The sequence below is a fragment of the Lipotes vexillifer genome, unplaced genomic scaffold (assembly GCF_000442215.2).
Source record: "Lipotes vexillifer unplaced genomic scaffold, Lipotes_vexillifer_v1.1 scaffold1139, whole genome shotgun sequence".
Taxonomy (NCBI): Eukaryota; Metazoa; Chordata; class Mammalia; order Artiodactyla; family Lipotidae; genus Lipotes; species Lipotes vexillifer.
Window position 1 is genome coordinate 2,847,855 of NW_006798273.1, and position 15,984 is coordinate 2,863,838.

General features: G+C 47.2%; 1 protein-coding gene across 1 annotated transcript in view; it reads left to right on the top strand.

The window, feature by feature from the left end:
- MERTK (MER proto-oncogene, tyrosine kinase) overlaps positions 1 to 15,984 on the top strand; it is a 110,072-nt gene that overhangs the window by 15,221 nt on the left and 78,867 nt on the right. The window contains exon 2 of the mRNA XM_007470218.1: positions 9,403 to 9,823. Coding sequence (XP_007470280.1) covers positions 9,403 to 9,823 — 421 coding nt within the window. The remainder of the gene's footprint in view (positions 1 to 9,402; positions 9,824 to 15,984) is intronic.

The following is a 15,984-nucleotide window of genomic DNA, read 5'->3' on the forward strand; positions in this document are numbered from 1 at the left end:
AAAAAAAAAAAAAAAAAAAAAAGAAACAGTCAAATGCTCAAGTCAGAAAGTGGGGTGCAGGCTGAAGGGGGTTATGGGGGGCTGCCTAAAGCCCTTTGAGTTCCTTGGAGCTTCTACTGCTAAAGTGTGTGCACAAGGCCAAGCAAGGGGGAGAGGCACCTGTGGGGCTCCAGTCTTATTTTTTGGAGCCAATGCATTAGGGGGCCAGGGAGAGTGAGGAGTCACCCTGATAATCATGCGTTTGGCTCAGAGGCCCGAGCCGCCGCACATCCTCCAGGTGAGGGCACAGAGAGGTTGGCTAGCTTGCTTGGTGTGTTGGGGTCCCTGTTTGCCCCTCTACACCCCTTCCTCATCCTGCTCTAGGCCCCAGGAGGCCAGCCTAGGGGGAGGGCGACAATGAACTCCCTGGGCTCTGGCTCCAGCTGGTTTGTGCTAAAGGATACTAAGTTGCATTTACTTAACTAAGTATAACCCACATAGGCATTGTTTATCTGAAATCCAAGTGTAAGTGGGGCATCCCATTTTTTATCTGGCAACCCGGTGCCCGCCCACCGGAGCCTGTGTAGAAAATCTGACTCACCAACACCATGTTTTATACCAACCCCACTTTTTACCTTGTGCAGGCATCTCAGTGGTTCACTGTCACCTCTGCTTTTTTCTGCTGAGGCTGTGACCCCTCCAGGCACAAGCAACCCACCAGTTACTCCCCCTTGTTTCCAGTAAAGCCCCTGCTGGGGCCCCTTCCCTCAGGTCAGCTCTCGGTTTCTGCCTGCACTTTTCCTGCACTAGGTGCATTTATCCCATGAATGGCCCTTCTTTTTAATTCTCTCCAAGTGGCGGAGTGCTGTGCACTCAAGTTAATTTTTACCATTTACAATTTGGGGACAATCAGGTCAGGTGATTTCAGGTTGAAGGTTCTTTTTAAATGTCCTCTCATTCAGTGTTGCTACGCTTTATCAACTGAGAATCCTTTGCGTTTGCGTAAAGTGAAATGATTCTAAGTAGACAGTTTCTGCTTGTTCTGGGTTTGGCCTCAGTCATCTTCGGGGGTGAGAGGAGGAGTTTTTAACCAAGTGACAGCGAAGCGCCCACGGACACGATTCAAACATCGGCCTGGGGGGGCACACATGGAATCGGGGGGGGCTCTGGTCCACATACCAGCCCTTTCTCCTGGGCGGTGGGGGCGACACAGGGTGTGACAAGGGAGAGGGATGGGGAGTGGACACAGACAGGATTCCAGATACCAAAAAGCCTTTTCTGTAAACTGCAAACCCGCCCCAGAATGGGGCCTTTCTCCTCCCAACCTCTGGGGCCTGCTTGATAGCAGATCCCATCGTGGGCAGCGAGGCCGAGGAACCCTTAGCGCCTGGGCCGAATCCTCCTTGTGCTCCGCGGTGGGGAGCAAAGAACCCCTAGGAGTTCAAGGATAAGTCCTCTCTCGTGCAGACACCTCTGGGTCTCCGGATCTTGAGGCCGAACTTCAGAGAGCTCGGCTCATGTTCCCACCTGTTCTGTTGTCTGAGCAGGAGTAGGGAGAACCCGGTGTGGCTCCCACTGGCTGGCACTTCAGCCCTGTTGTTATTTGACCCATCCGGCCCAGGTGCTTCTGGTCCCTTCCCAGGTCTTCAGGGTAGTAAAGCAGGCTGATGGCACATAACACCAGCCTGCACTCTCCCTCCCGCGCAGCTGCCGCCCTGCCCAACCCTCCTCTTGCAGCTTAGAGGGACTCCAGGGTCAGGGAGGCGGCGTGAGGTTGCCACTCCACCTAATACCCCCGGGACCTGCGATTTCAGCAGCCGCTGCTTCCTTTATCCACCTTGGGCTGTGATCCTGAAGCTTCAGTAAAAATCTAAATGAGGGCTTCCCTGGTGGCGCAGTGGTTGAGAGTCCGCCTGCTGAGGCAGGGGACATGGGTTCGTGCCCCGGTTCGGGAGGATCCCACATGCCGCGGAGAGGCTGAGCCTGTGAGCCACGGCCGCTGAGCCTGTGCGTCCGGAGCCTGTGCTCCACAACGGGAGAGGCCACAACAGTGAGAGGCCCTCATACTGCAAAAAAAAAAAAAGTTGTTTGAGAAGTTTTGTGCTGGAGATTTCTCATTGGATGATGCTCCACTGTCCGGGAAGAGTGGTGAAGACCAGCTCTGGAGAGATTCCTTAGAGCTCTCTTTAATGGTTGCATCAATGCCCACTTAACAGAAAGGACTTGGGGGGGGGGGCGGTCGCAGTCTGCTGGTGAACCTTCTTTTGCAAAGCACTTCTACCAAGAAGAGGTCAAATGCTCAAGTCAAAAAGTGGGGTGCAGGCTGAGGGCGGTTACTTCACAGACTTGGAGTATGCTTTTTCCTCTCATTCATCGGTGGCAATTATGTTGCTCCAGTGTTGCCATTCTGTATGCAGCGCCATTAGTCCCAGCGCTCATTCCCACGAGGTCCAGAAATTCCTCCTTTGTGTGGTCAAAGGCCGGGTTCAGATGCAGGCCAGTCACAGCAGCAGCTGGTGTTTGTGGAGGCAGGGATCATCTGATCGTCTCCCACCCCGCCGGGTACTCCTATCCTTGCAGGGGGTCAGAGCGTGACAGAGCTTTCCAGAGGTCATGGGTCAGGCATCCAGGGACTGGGTGGGGCTCTCTAACCACAGAGTTGCTGGCCAACACCCAAGCATCACTGCCCACCAACCCGTCTGCCATCATGCACGCTCAGCAAGCACTCAGCAAATATTCATGGATTTAAGGGTGGGATGTGCTACTCGATCACACAGAAAATAGCTTACTTTTAAAATTTATTTTATTGAACTATAGTTGATTTACAATGTTGTATTAATTTCTGCTGTACAGCAAAGTGACTCACTTATACATATATAAATACATTGTTCATATTCTTTTCCACTATGGTTTATCACAGGATACTGAATATAGTTCCCTGGGCTATACAGTAGGACCTTGTTGCTTATCCATTCTGTATATAATAGTTTGCATCTGCTAATCCCAAACTCCCTCCCAATCCTTCCTCCCCCACCCACCCTGTGGCAACCACAGTCTGTTCTCTCTGTCCTTGAGTCTGTTTCTGTTTTATAGATATGTTCATTTGTGTCCTGTTTTAGATTCCACATATAAGTGATATCATATATTTGTCTTTCTCTGACCTACTTTGCTTAGTATGATAATCTCCAGGTCCATCCATGTAGCTGCAAATAGCATTATTTCATTCTTTTTTATGGCTGAGTAATATTCCATTGTATATATGTACCACATCTTCTTTACCCATTCATCAGTCAGTGGACATTTAGGTTGCTTCCATGTCTTGGCTATTGTGAACAGTGCTGCTGTGAACATAGGGCTGTGTGTATCTTTTTGAATTAGAGTTTTCTCCGGATATATGCCCAGGAGTGGGATCGTATGGTAGCTCTGTTTATAGTTCAGAAAATCGTTCCTTCCCTAGCATCCCCTCATTGACCAGTTTTGAGTCTAAGAGGCTGTGGTTCTCAGTACCTGCCCCACCGCAGCTGCAGGTGGTTGGGGGAGGAGATGCTGCTGCAGGGGCCTGGCTACAGACCCACCACAGTCCCACTCCCAGCCACAGCAGTGTCCCTGCCCGCGTCACACCCACTTATTCTATAGGTGTTCGCTGCATATCAGCTCCGTGCCGGGCATCAGGCTGGGTTCAGAGGATGCCGCCTCCAGCCCTCAAGGAAGCTGCAGGCAAATTTGTTCAGAAAAACAAGGCAAACCTCAAACAATGGACCATAGGTCTAATCACTTTATTCGCTGGCTGAAGAAACATTTGCTAATCATGTCCCATGGGCCTGTCCCCGTGCTGAGCACTGGAGGAAGATGATGGTAACACAATCCTTGTCTTTATGAAGCTGGCCTTGGAATCTGGTCAAGGCCTGGGTGGTCATTGGAAACACAGGGGCACACAGCAGGGGCGCTCCATGACCAACTCCAGGACTGGATGGATGTGGCCCCCTGGGGTGGGCAGATGAACTGCTGGAACATGTGGACAAGCTACTCTTGGACCTGAGTGGGAGGCCATTTATCCATGTTGTTCAGCTGCATTTGCTTGTGAGGCCAAACTTCCCACTTCAGCTGCTGTCCCGTCCACGTGAGAAAATAACCGTGAAAGAAGATGGGAGTGGGGAGGGGAAGGGAAGGGGGAGATTTCTCGTGAATTCCAGCGGCAGCCTGCTTTTCCACATGTGCCATGGAGAGAGGACCAAATTCTCATTAAGTCTCTGGCTGTGGGCTTTTAATACACCTCTGACTCTGGTGAAAAACATTGTCTCCACAATGGGGATCATCAAACAGGCCCACCACGTTTGCTTTTGTCATCTTGAAAATGAATTAACAAGAACACGGTAATAAAAAGTAAAAGTTTAAAGAAATTTTGGTCTGATCGCATCCTCCTACTGTCACTACCTCCCCCCACCAACAAAATAGCTTTAAAGTCTTCCACTTCTGTGAGGAAAAACAGGGGGAGGGACATCATACAACTGAAGTGGTCAGAACTCTGAAGAATTAGCAGCTTAAAATGTAATTTCTAATCGATCATTTTGGGGTCCAAAACTTTGGAATCGTTTTCATCTTGCTTTTTCCCACATTATCCGTATTCAGTCAAGGCCCCCATATACGGCTGGTGAGGTTATGCACTGCACAGCACATACTGTAAAGCACTGTTTACACTGAAAACTATGCGGGGCAACACCCCATCGCAGCCCCACTCCGTGCCAAAGCTGTGCAGTGAGAACCTCACCAAGCATGCGTGGTTGTTCAGCCCTCAGCGTCAACCCCTGTGGATCAGCAGTTCTCAAGTACTGGGCCGTGGCAGGTTTGACTGATACAAAGAGAAAGTAATAGAAGTAATAATAGCTAACGTTTACTGAGCACTTACTATGAGCCAAACATAGTAATGACTCCTTTATTCTTTTTTTTTTTTTTTTTTTTTTGGTAAGGGGGTCTGTTTCCTTTTTCATGTTCAGAAAGTTATATCAAATACATTTTTACTCCTTTCTCTTTATGTTTGTATCTTGACATATTTCTTCATATCTTCATTTTTTTGAGAAATAAAGGAGAAAAATGAAGTAATAAACAGAAAATACAATAGTAGTCTATTTGCATCACCCCTCAGTTCCACTTCTCTTCTTACTTCTCCATTATGAATTTTTGATCATTCTTCCAATTTAGGTTTTTGTTTTTGTTTTTTTGCGGTACACAGGCCTCTCACTGTGGCAGCCTCTCCCATCGCGGAGCACAGGCCCCGGACGCACAGGCCCAGCGGCCACGGCTCACGGGCCCAGCCGCTCCGCGGCACGTGGGATCCCCCCAGACCGGGGCACGAACCCGCGCCCCCCGCATCGGCAGGCAGACCCCCCAACCACTGCGCCACCAGGGAAGCCCATGACTCCTTTATTCTTAACCGCAACCCTGTGGGACACCATTATTATTACATCCCCATTTTCCCTATGGGGGCCACGCTATCCAAGCAATGGCCACTCGGGCAGATGTCCACGCCCCGGCCAAGCACAGCTCTAATCTTCCTCCACTGCTCAGAAACCTTCCAGGAATCCCCTGTTCCCTCCACGGGGATTCAGGGCTCTCCACGTTCAGCCTCATTTCACTGTATCTCTCATTTTTCTCCTAGCACAGAAGCACCACCCTGCAGCTAAACTGGTGTTCCCAAACTATTAGGGCCTCTTCCTTTCACTCCAGTTTTCCACCACCTCTGCCCCTTGAAACCCTGTCAATCCTCCCCTACCCCTCCTTTAATTCATGCCCTTACCTATTCGTTCAACAAACCTATTTTGAGCACCTCCGAGGAACTGACGACAGTGTGGGGGGCTTTCAGTCAACCCGGCAGGGGAGAAAGAATTGAACGAGTAATTACAGATGTTACAAAGGGGAGGGTCCCAGCACCTGACCTGGGAGATTTAACTAGACAGAGTGGCGGTGGAGAGATCAGGGAAAGCCTCCCACGAGCACACAGTTAGCTGTGTCCCCTCCCCCCTTTAACTCCTGGGACCCTCTTCTGCCCCTCTTCTGGGGCAAGTGCCTTTCCGTATCCCATTAGACAGTCACAGCAAATCTGAGACCTGGAGGTGCTATTATATAAATATCTGTTGGCAATTCAATCATACTACCAGCTTCTGGCAAATGAAATTGTGGAGATCAGTTATCTTTTAAACCATCCATAGTGATTACAGGGTTTGACTGCTCCCCAGTTTCAGTGATGTCATCTGACTGGATGGCTTTGCCATTAGTTCGTTCAATGAGCAGCTCATAGTAAACTAAAGCTTATACCCCAAACTATAACCAGAGGTTATCTTGCACGGTTGGGATTACAAAACAGGTTTCCATTTTATACTTTATGTGCTCCCATAAATATTTGAATTTTTTACAACAGACTTGTGTTACCTTTATAATTAGAAATGCTCAATTTTTTTTTTAACATTCATTTCTTTGGCTGCGTCAGGTCTTAGTTGCAGTGTGCGGGAACTTTCATTGCGGTGCGCGGGCTCTTCCTTGCAGCGTGCGGGGCTTCTCTCTAGTTGTGGCAGGTGGGCTCCAGAGTGTGCAGGCTCAGTAGTTGCAGCACGTGGGCTCTCTAGTTGTGGCTCACAGGCTCCAGAGCGCACAGGCTTAGTTGCCCCACCGCATGTGGGATCTTAGTTCCCCAACCAGGGGTTGAACCTGTGTCCCCTGCATTGGAAGGCAGTCTTAACCACTGGAGCACCAGGGAAGTCCCAGGAATGTTCAGTGTTTTTAAGGAAATTAAACAAACCAAAGGAAGCATCATTTGTTTCTCCCACTCTACTTTTTTGCCTTATCTTTAACACACAACAAAAAAAAAGTTATTTGGACAAAACCCCTGACTTCCCACCTCAAGAAATAGGAAAGACTGCAGGTAAGTTTGCCTCCAAGAGGCAGAGGTGAACTGTAAGTGCTTTGAAGCCTGTAGAAAGAGTGCTCGGAGGAGGGACTGCAGGCATAAGATAAATAGCCAGAGCAGCCATTACTGCAGAGGGATCCCCAAATCAGACAAGATGGGGGGGCATCCATTACTGCAGAAGGGACCCCCCAAATCAGAGAAGATGGGCTTCACCTCTTCCTACCATTCCTGTACATAAAGTTTGCCTGGCGTGGGGACGACAGGAGAGGCAGGGGCCCATCTCTGCAGAATCACCCTGACCTCCACTCCTTGGAATAAATCACCACTCCCATCACAGCACACTAATCTGTCTGGACGACTGAGCTCAAGGCCAGCCAGCAGCCGACCCACAAAGCCCTCCCCCAGAGCCTGCAGAGAACCCCTGCACTCCCAGAGCCCCTGAGACCTCAGCCTCAAGGACAAGGAATGAGCTCTCCCTGGTTTCTTATAGTGAAACCTCTTGTCCTCCAACCTGGCATTTACCCCGGACGCAGTTCCCAAATGCAGCAACTGTGAGAGTTGACCTGGTCGGGGAGAGAGAGCTGGATGGAGAGGACTCCCTGTCAGGAGCCCCGGCCCTCCAGTAAGGGATAAGTGTGGTCCAGAGTGACCTGCAGGGAGGAAGCCAGAGGTATAAATTCTCAGATCCCCGCTTTTGCTCCCAAATCAGCTTGTACCTCCATTCACCCAATGAGTACTTAACTGAATCCTTATACTCAAAAAATTTTTTTAAGATTTTTTTTTTTTGATGTGGACCATTTCTCAAGTCTTTATTGAATTTGTTACAATATTGCTTCTGGTTTATGTTTTTGTTTTATGGCCGCGAGGCGTGTGGGATCTTAGCTCTCCAACCGGGAATCGAACCTGCAGCTCCTGCACTGGAAGGCGAAGTCTTAACCACTGGACCACCAGGGAAGTCCCTATGCTAAAAATTACTTGTTGTTTATCTGAAATTCAAGTTTAACTGGGTGTCTTTTGTTCTTGTTTGCTAAGTCTGCGCCCCCTGCACATGCACACTCAGGAGCGCAGGAGGATGTGACGTCCTGAGCATGGCAGGAGGCAGGAGGCGCCTCTGTGTACCCCCGTCACTCACCCACAAGGTGCCAGCCTGTGTCTCTCCTCCCTGCCTGTCTCACCCCCCGTGGTCAATGTATTTGAATAAATTACAACTAGTATAGAATGTACGTTCCAAAAATACCATTAAAACTAAAAGTATGGGCTTCCCTGGTGGCGCAGTGGTTGAGAGTCTGCCTGCCGATGCAGGGGACATGGGTTCGTGCCCCGGTCCGGGAGGATCCCACATGCCGCGGAGCAGCTGGGCCCGTGAGCCATGGCCGCTGAGCCTGCGCGTCCAGAGCCTGTGCTCCGCAACGGGCGAGGCCACAGCCACAACCGTGAGAGGCCCGCGTACCGCAAAAAAAAAAACCTAAAAGTACAACTGATGTGAGCCTGTATTTTTAGAAATTCTTGTGGGTCAGATGAAATCAAAATATTTCCAGGTCTATTCCTGCAGGCAAGCATTTTGCTGGAATCTCCAAGTCATTCTGTAGCTGGTGACATCAGCACATGTTGATTTTTTTTCCCCCATGCTTAGGGTGGGTCATGCTGAGGTACAGGAATTGTAAACTCGCCCCTTTGTGACCAGTAGCAGCCTTTGCAAAACTGTTGGCCAAGCATAGTCTTGTGGCTGAGCAGACAGTAGGAAGGTGATCTCAGGTGCCATCACCTGCCTGCCGTGCTGGTGAGTGAGATGGGTATGAGGGATTTGGAATGAGTCACGAATTTCAAAAACTGGGTGAGGGTCTTCCCTGGCGGTCCAGTGGTTAAGACTCCATGCTTCCGATGCAAGGGGCGCGGGTTCGATCCCTGGTTGGGGAGCTAAGATCCCACATGCCACGCAGTGTGGTGGCCAAAAAAAAAAAAAATGGGTGAAGTGGTCAAAAGATACAAACTTCCAGTTATAAAATAGGTAAGTCCTGGTGATGTAATGGAGTTAATGCTGACTGTAGTTAATAGGACTATATCATATATTTGAAAGTTGCTAAGAGGGTAGGTCTTAAAAGTTCTCATCACAAGAAAAAAGTCTCTCACTATGTGTGGTGATGGATATTAACTAGACTTATTGCAGCGATCATTTGGCAAAATATACAAGTATGGAATCACTGCATTGTACACCTGAAACAAATATGTTATATATATATATATATATATATATATATAAATTATGTCTCAATTTAAAAAAAGAAAAAAATTTGACAGGGGCATTATATTTCTTACGTATTCTTTAGAAAGAAGGAAGTAAGCGAATGAACGAACTTGTGAAAGAGAATATTCACACTATTCGTGTGTGTTAAATAAATTCCGCTCATGCTTTCTGAGGACATTCAGGATGCCCGTTACTCTCTCATCATGGCCTGTTAAGCTGGGGACCTACTTGGAAAACTCCATTATTTAAAAGGCTAAAAATCCAATCTGTTTTGCAGCTGTCACTGAGGTGAGCGAAGAAACCAAGCCCAACCCGCTGTTCCCTGGATCTTTCCCAGGAAGCCTGCAGACTGACCACACACCATTTTCCTTTCCTCACACCAGTGGGTTCCAGCCCACCTCCACGTTTCCACCCATCCAGCCTGGAAGACCACACACCGGAAATGCAGCCCTTCCCAGAGTGACGTCCGCCAGGTCCACGTCCCTACTGCCTCTTGCGTTTAATCACACAGTTGGCCACATAGTACTTTCTGAACACAAAGATGTCAAGTTTAATTGCTCGATCAACATACCTAATATATACCAGGACAGTGCAACTATTTCTTGGTGGAAAGATGGGAAGGAATTGCTGGGGGCCCATCATGCAATTACTCAATTTTATCCAGACGATGAAGTTACAGCAATCATCGCTTCCTTCAGGTAAGTGTTCTTTCTTCCTTTCTTTGAAAATGTTATTGTGCTTTAGCTCATTCAAAAGCAAAAGGCTTGTAAAGAAATAACAGCCTTCTGTTTTCTGTGTTAGCAACCCCACTGGTCCATTTAGAGTGTAGCTTAATAGTTGATTGTATTGCTGGTTTCTTTTCTATTGGCTTTTGGCCCTACTGGAACTCTTGGTGACCAAATGCTCTTCCCAGCTGGCCTGTAAGTCCTGTCAAGGCCTACTGGACTCAAGAGCTCTCCCAGCGAGTGAGAACAGTGTTCCTACCTGGCAGGAGGAGACATCTAACTCACCAGGTGGGCGTGGAACTTGTGAAACAAGGCAGCCCTCCACCCCTTCCGTTTGCCCTGTCTCCTCTCCCTTCTCCCTCTCCCAGCACCCCGTGCGGCTGCAGATGTTGCCCTCCTGTTGGGGTAGGAAGGAGACGGAAAGTGTGAAGTCTGGGGAATTGAGACAGATCTTCAGCCACGTGGCTCACCATCTCAGCATTCCACTTTGTGTTGGCAGGGGCAGGCCCAATGAGTTGGAGGGAGTGACAAGGATAAGCCAGGCCAGGACATAAATCTGGAATAATCCATCGTCCCAAGGATTGAGTCCTCATACCGCAGATACTGGAGACAGTGAGACAGCTGCTTCTCTTCTCACCATCCCTTTTCATTCTCTACTCTTTCCTCTTAGCCAGGAGGGGTTTTGTTTGTTTGTGTTTACATCAGGACTTCCTGGCATGTACAGTTTTAGAATTACGTGGACTGTGGTCACTAAAGTTTCAAAATGAATTCGGAGCCTGGCAGCGTTGACTCAGGAGGCTTTTCTCTGGGATTCCTCCACTCCGAGTGGAGCCCTCTTTGATCTGCTGTGTTTTCACTTTCTCCAACCTGATGTTTGGGCCTCTTCCAGACTGTCATGTCTTCCGGTGAATCATGGTGTGTTTCCTTTTCAGAAAACCACCTCGGAGTTACCATAGACCCGATGACTCCAGTTAGAGTTTAGTGTGTCAACACATTCATAAGATGACCCCCTTTTTAGCATTTTCCAAGTTATCTTGGTCATCATCAAGGAAAGAAAACAATTTCCGCATTTCCTGTTGGTCGATTTAAACTCTGGCTGGGTCTCTCGGGCTGCCATTCTCCGCCAGTGTCAAGACTCGGGTGTCTTGCCCATGACTATATTTTTTTCTCCATCAGCTACAAAACACAGATGTTTTTCCATTATATAGACACAGCTTCTGATGGGAGAATTAAAATCACCATTTCATAATGAATGAGGTTTAAAGGCTTATAGAAACAGAAAGCCGGCACATTGGTCTCACCCGGGGTCATTTAGGAGGAAAGCACAGCCTTGCGCTCTGGGCTGCGAGTCCCAAGTGGGGGTCCTGCCACCGGCCCCCATGAGACCGTGGGTGAGCCGCTGCATCTTCCCTGGTCTTCTTGCCAAGGAGATGGGTTTGGACCACCTGACTGGCAGCTCTAGGCGTGCTCTAAGGGGCCATTAGATATTCAAAAGATTTGGAGAGTTTTTAAACTTAGACAGTGTCTTATTCTGAACTGATGCTTTTAGAGTTCAGAAGGTGACTGGGTGATATTTTGAGAACTTTAGAGAAAAATGTATACTTTTGCGTGTATTTGGCTGAACTCTCATAAACTCACTTGGAAGAGAAAAAACTCTTATGTGACCTCCCAACTAAGCAAATTTAGTGACCAGAATTCTTGCAAAGGATGGACACTCAGCTGAACTGAGTAATATCTGGAACAGCAGTAAGTCCACCATTAGAATATTCTTCAAGTAATGTACAGGCAGCACCGTAGCTGTGGGTGATTCAGTGAAGTAAATTATAGTGACTTGATCAAGATCATCAATTGTTGTGTAATTTCTTCCCAAGAGAGAAGGATGTTGGAGACCCTAATTTGATGTCTTTTATATGAGGACCCTGAGGTCCTTAAGACTAGGGTGTCTTGCCCAGGATCACTAGGTAGTAAGCTGGTCATCCTTAACCAGGGAGCCTGATATGCACACCTGCAGTATCCTCTCTTCTCAAATCTTCACGGGCCCTAAGGAAATCCACTCTGGTTCCCAGAAACAGTGAAGAGTTAAACACTAGTTCTAGGTTTTCAGTGGATGCCATTTTATCAGGAATTCGTTAGCCTGCAATTTTGCTGGAGTTGCCACTAACAGGACCGGCATGGACCACGTTTATTTAAGGGAATGTGCAAAAGATAGATGTCCGTATATAGGCAGGGGTCAGAGGAACTATAAAGAAAAACACAAAGTATTTTAAGTTAGATCACGGAACCATTTTTCTATGAGGTGTTATTATAATAAAAAAGGACAGAATGGACATGAATTTTGAAATGATTAGGTCTCCGGATCGGGGAGTCCACAGTTTGCACCTGCACTTGTGCTTTAAGTACAAAGCAGCTGTGAGTCGCTGAAGCCTGGCAGGATTGTGGATGCTGCATTGAACTCTCTTAGTCTGATATTGGTTCATGTTTTCTCTTTCATATCATGCAGACCCTTGGCTTTTGCCCACCCCACACTTAAACTCCCAAACTCCTCATTCTAAAAATTAGGATTAGTCACGCTTCTGGTCTTTGATCCTAAAACAAAACCTGTCTTGGTCAAAGGTGTAGTTTAAGAGGCGTGCAGATTTAAAGCACTGGAACTTTCATCTGTTATTCCTTCCACTCTCTCTCACAGTGGCCATCATAGTGCTTTCCTTTCCAAAGGAAGGAAAGAATGGGATAAGTAATTTACACTAAGGAAAGCTTGAACATTGACTGGTGACATCATTTTGGACACAAGGAATAGAGATTTTGTTTTCAAATCACAACACAGGCAACTGCCCACTGGTTATAAAAACAGCCAGCCTTGCCCTGAACGTCTGGGCATTGAGACACGAAGGACAGACCTGGTCCCTGTCCTCCTGCTTGTGAACAGAATGGAGGGGAAGGGAGACTCAAATGTCAAGTGCAGAAGCGCTAAGGTGGTGTTGATGTGTTTAAGGTAGTGTTGCCATCAGATTTTAGATTTGGCCTTTAGGGGAGGAGGGCCCTGCATCAGGACCAAGGGAAGGACACTTCTGCTGCTCAGGGGGGACCACATCTTGTAGTCAACCCTCAGTTTATTGAAACTAGGTGTGGGAGGGTGGGAATGATAGGAGGAGCTCAAAGGCATTTCAGCATGAATCCCATGTACCCTGGGAAGCTTAAAGGAGATTTGTTTTGGCATCATGCGTGAGAGTATCCCCAGAAGATTTCTGAAACTACTTGGTCTTAGCTCCTATATATGTGCATTTTTAAGTTATTTTAATAGTTACATATGTATTTTGTTTTCATAGTTATATGTGTATTTTGTTAAATACTTGGAAGATACCAAACAAGTACAGAGGAGGAAGCTATGGCCCACAACCCCGAGAAAACTTTTCCAAGCATGTAGAACTCTAAGATGCTTGAAATAAAATTAGTATTTTATTACATAGATGTATGTCTTATTTCATGCACTTATCATTGTATGATGAACATTTACCTGTATTGCTAAAAGTCTTCAAAATAGTTTAATGGCTGTGATATGCCACTGTAACTTGCTATTGTAAAACAGATTCAGTTATGCAGAGTGCAAATGAAATTATAAAGGGAAAACCTTAAAAATTATTTTCAAAATGCCAAGGTCGGTGGCATACACAAGGGGAGAAGTAACTGATGTGGGACTTCAAATCCAGATGCCCTCTTGAGCTGTGTCTATCCTATGCTAATAGTTTACGTTTCACTTAGATGTCTATTATTATTGATAGAGTCGAGTCATCTTTCTTTTTTTTTTTAACATCTTTATTGGGGTATAATTGCTTTACAATGGTGTGTTAGTTTCTGCTTTAGAGTCATCTTTCACTAATGGGTGTAGGAAGCATTCAGTGTCTGCTAGTAGGTTGGAGTATTTTTAACTGATAGCTTGATGATGGATACTGAAAATCCACACCCCCCTCCCTACTTACCACCCCCCCCCACACCCCTTCTATAGTCCTTCATGGTACATCACTTGAAAGCAGTTGCTAGACTGTGGGACTTAGGTCACCAGGCTGAGCATCCCCCTTGACACTCCAACCAGTATCCCGCCCCATCTACACCTGTTATCAGCTCGTCCAGCCCCAGGACCCTCCTTAGCCAAGAGCTTCCCCTGCAGTCTCTAAAGGAGGGTATAATTTGTGGGACATAGCTGTAAAATCTGGTATGGGGTGTAGAAAGCTCTCTCGCTTAGGTGGAAACACTCCCTCATCAGGTAAAACACTCCCTCATCAGGAAGGCACCAGCCTTGAGATCAGAAGACTTGGGGAGACTCACCCTCAAGCAAAAACAAAAGCTGATGTTCCTGTAAACTGACAGGCCCTGCAGATTTAGTTATTGGGTGATTTATGGAGAGGGGAAAGTATTTGATGTTTGTTTTCTTTGTAGTCTAGGTATTCCCAGTACTCTTTAAATTCTGGCATCCTTCCCAGTAGCTAAAGCTAGAAGGATTTTACTTTCTTCCTACATTTTCTTGGTAAACATGTTAAGTAGGTAGTTTGGGTCCCTGCGGGCTCCTGGTGCCCGAGACGCTTGTGTTGGCGGGGCCTCCGCAGGCGCTGCGTGCCGAGACCCTTGCCACAGGCGGGGCGGGGTGCAGTGCGGGTGTGCATCTGCCTGGTGCCATTGCTGGCTGTTCTTTACCCCAAAATGGAATCGTGCATGAGAAATCAGCCAAACATCTAGAAAGTAAGAACCTAATTTGTTGAGCCAAACCATCAGCTGGAAAAGTTATTTTTAGCCATTGATCCCTGAGACTTTTGGACTTGCTTTATATTCAGACTTCCTTTCAGCTCAGGTTTTGTCCAAGATCCCTGAACTCAGGTGATCCATGGAATCCTGTCAACGCCATTTGAACGATGGCAGGGTAAAACAGGATGCTTATCAGTGGGTCGTCTTTGTATTTCTTTTAAAGGTTTTTTTTCCATTTTTCATGGCTTTTTTTTTTATTGTGGTAACATACACATAACATAAAACTTACCATTTTAACCCTTTCTGAATATCCAAGTCAGTGACCTTGAGTACATTCACGTCGTTATGCCACTGTCACCACCATCCATCTCCAGAGCTCTTTCATCATCTCAAACTGAAACTCCATACCCATGAAACACTAACTCCCCGCTCCCCTTCCCCTCCAGCCCTCAGTAACCTCTATTCCACATTCTTTCCCTGTGAATTTGACTACTCTAGGCATTCATCCAATATTGGTCCTTTTTTATATGTCTTCTAAGAAGGCTTGAGAGCTTAGTACTCCTTGCCAGCCATTTCTGAGCAGGCCAGCCTAGTTGTAATAGGTCTGAGGGCCAGAGAGATGCTGTGTGTCCTTGTAGGATGCCCTGGGGCTACGTCAGCTGAGGGGATGCTGGTGTGATGGGCTTTTGCAGCTGCTGTCCCACCGCCATGGCTCTCTCCAGGTGGTTCCTGTCTAGACGCTGTGGCAGAATCTGTGGTTTCTTTGGCCTTCCCCTGTTCAGATGTTTGACCAAAAGCTGATGGAATTCTTACACTTTTTTTTTAAGTGCCTACACACGGTAAAGTAGTCTAACTGTCCAAAAGTTATCTCTTGCATTCCAGCCCCCTTGCTGAGGTGACCCATTTATTGGGTAGCTTTCCAGAGATATTCAGTCCATGAGTCGTGTATGTGTGCGTTTGGTGTGTGTGCATGCCCGTGCCAGGCCCCAGCATGGTATGTTAATCTAATAGGGTACTACTTATAGCTGTGGTTAACTCAGTACCCAGGGTTCACAATTTTTGTGGCTATGGAAATGCTATTTTCAGCCAAATCATGTAGTCAACTGTAATTACATCGTACTTGTTGTAGGGCTTTTTGATTTTCCTGAGTTTAATAGTTTCCTTGCCTGTTGGTTCGCTGAATTGTCTAAGTTTCAATCGCTCATTCTCCCCCCACGTTTTAAAGGAAAATAATGCATCTCCTCTCAAAATGACCAAATTCTCAGGACTGGTGTTCTTCCTTGGAGGTGCCAGTCCTGGAGCTGTCCCTTTTCCTCCAGCCCAGACACGTTGCCCTCCAGGTCTGGGGTCTGGCTGAGTCAACTTTGCTTTCATTTTTGGGAGCCTCGTTCCTGCTG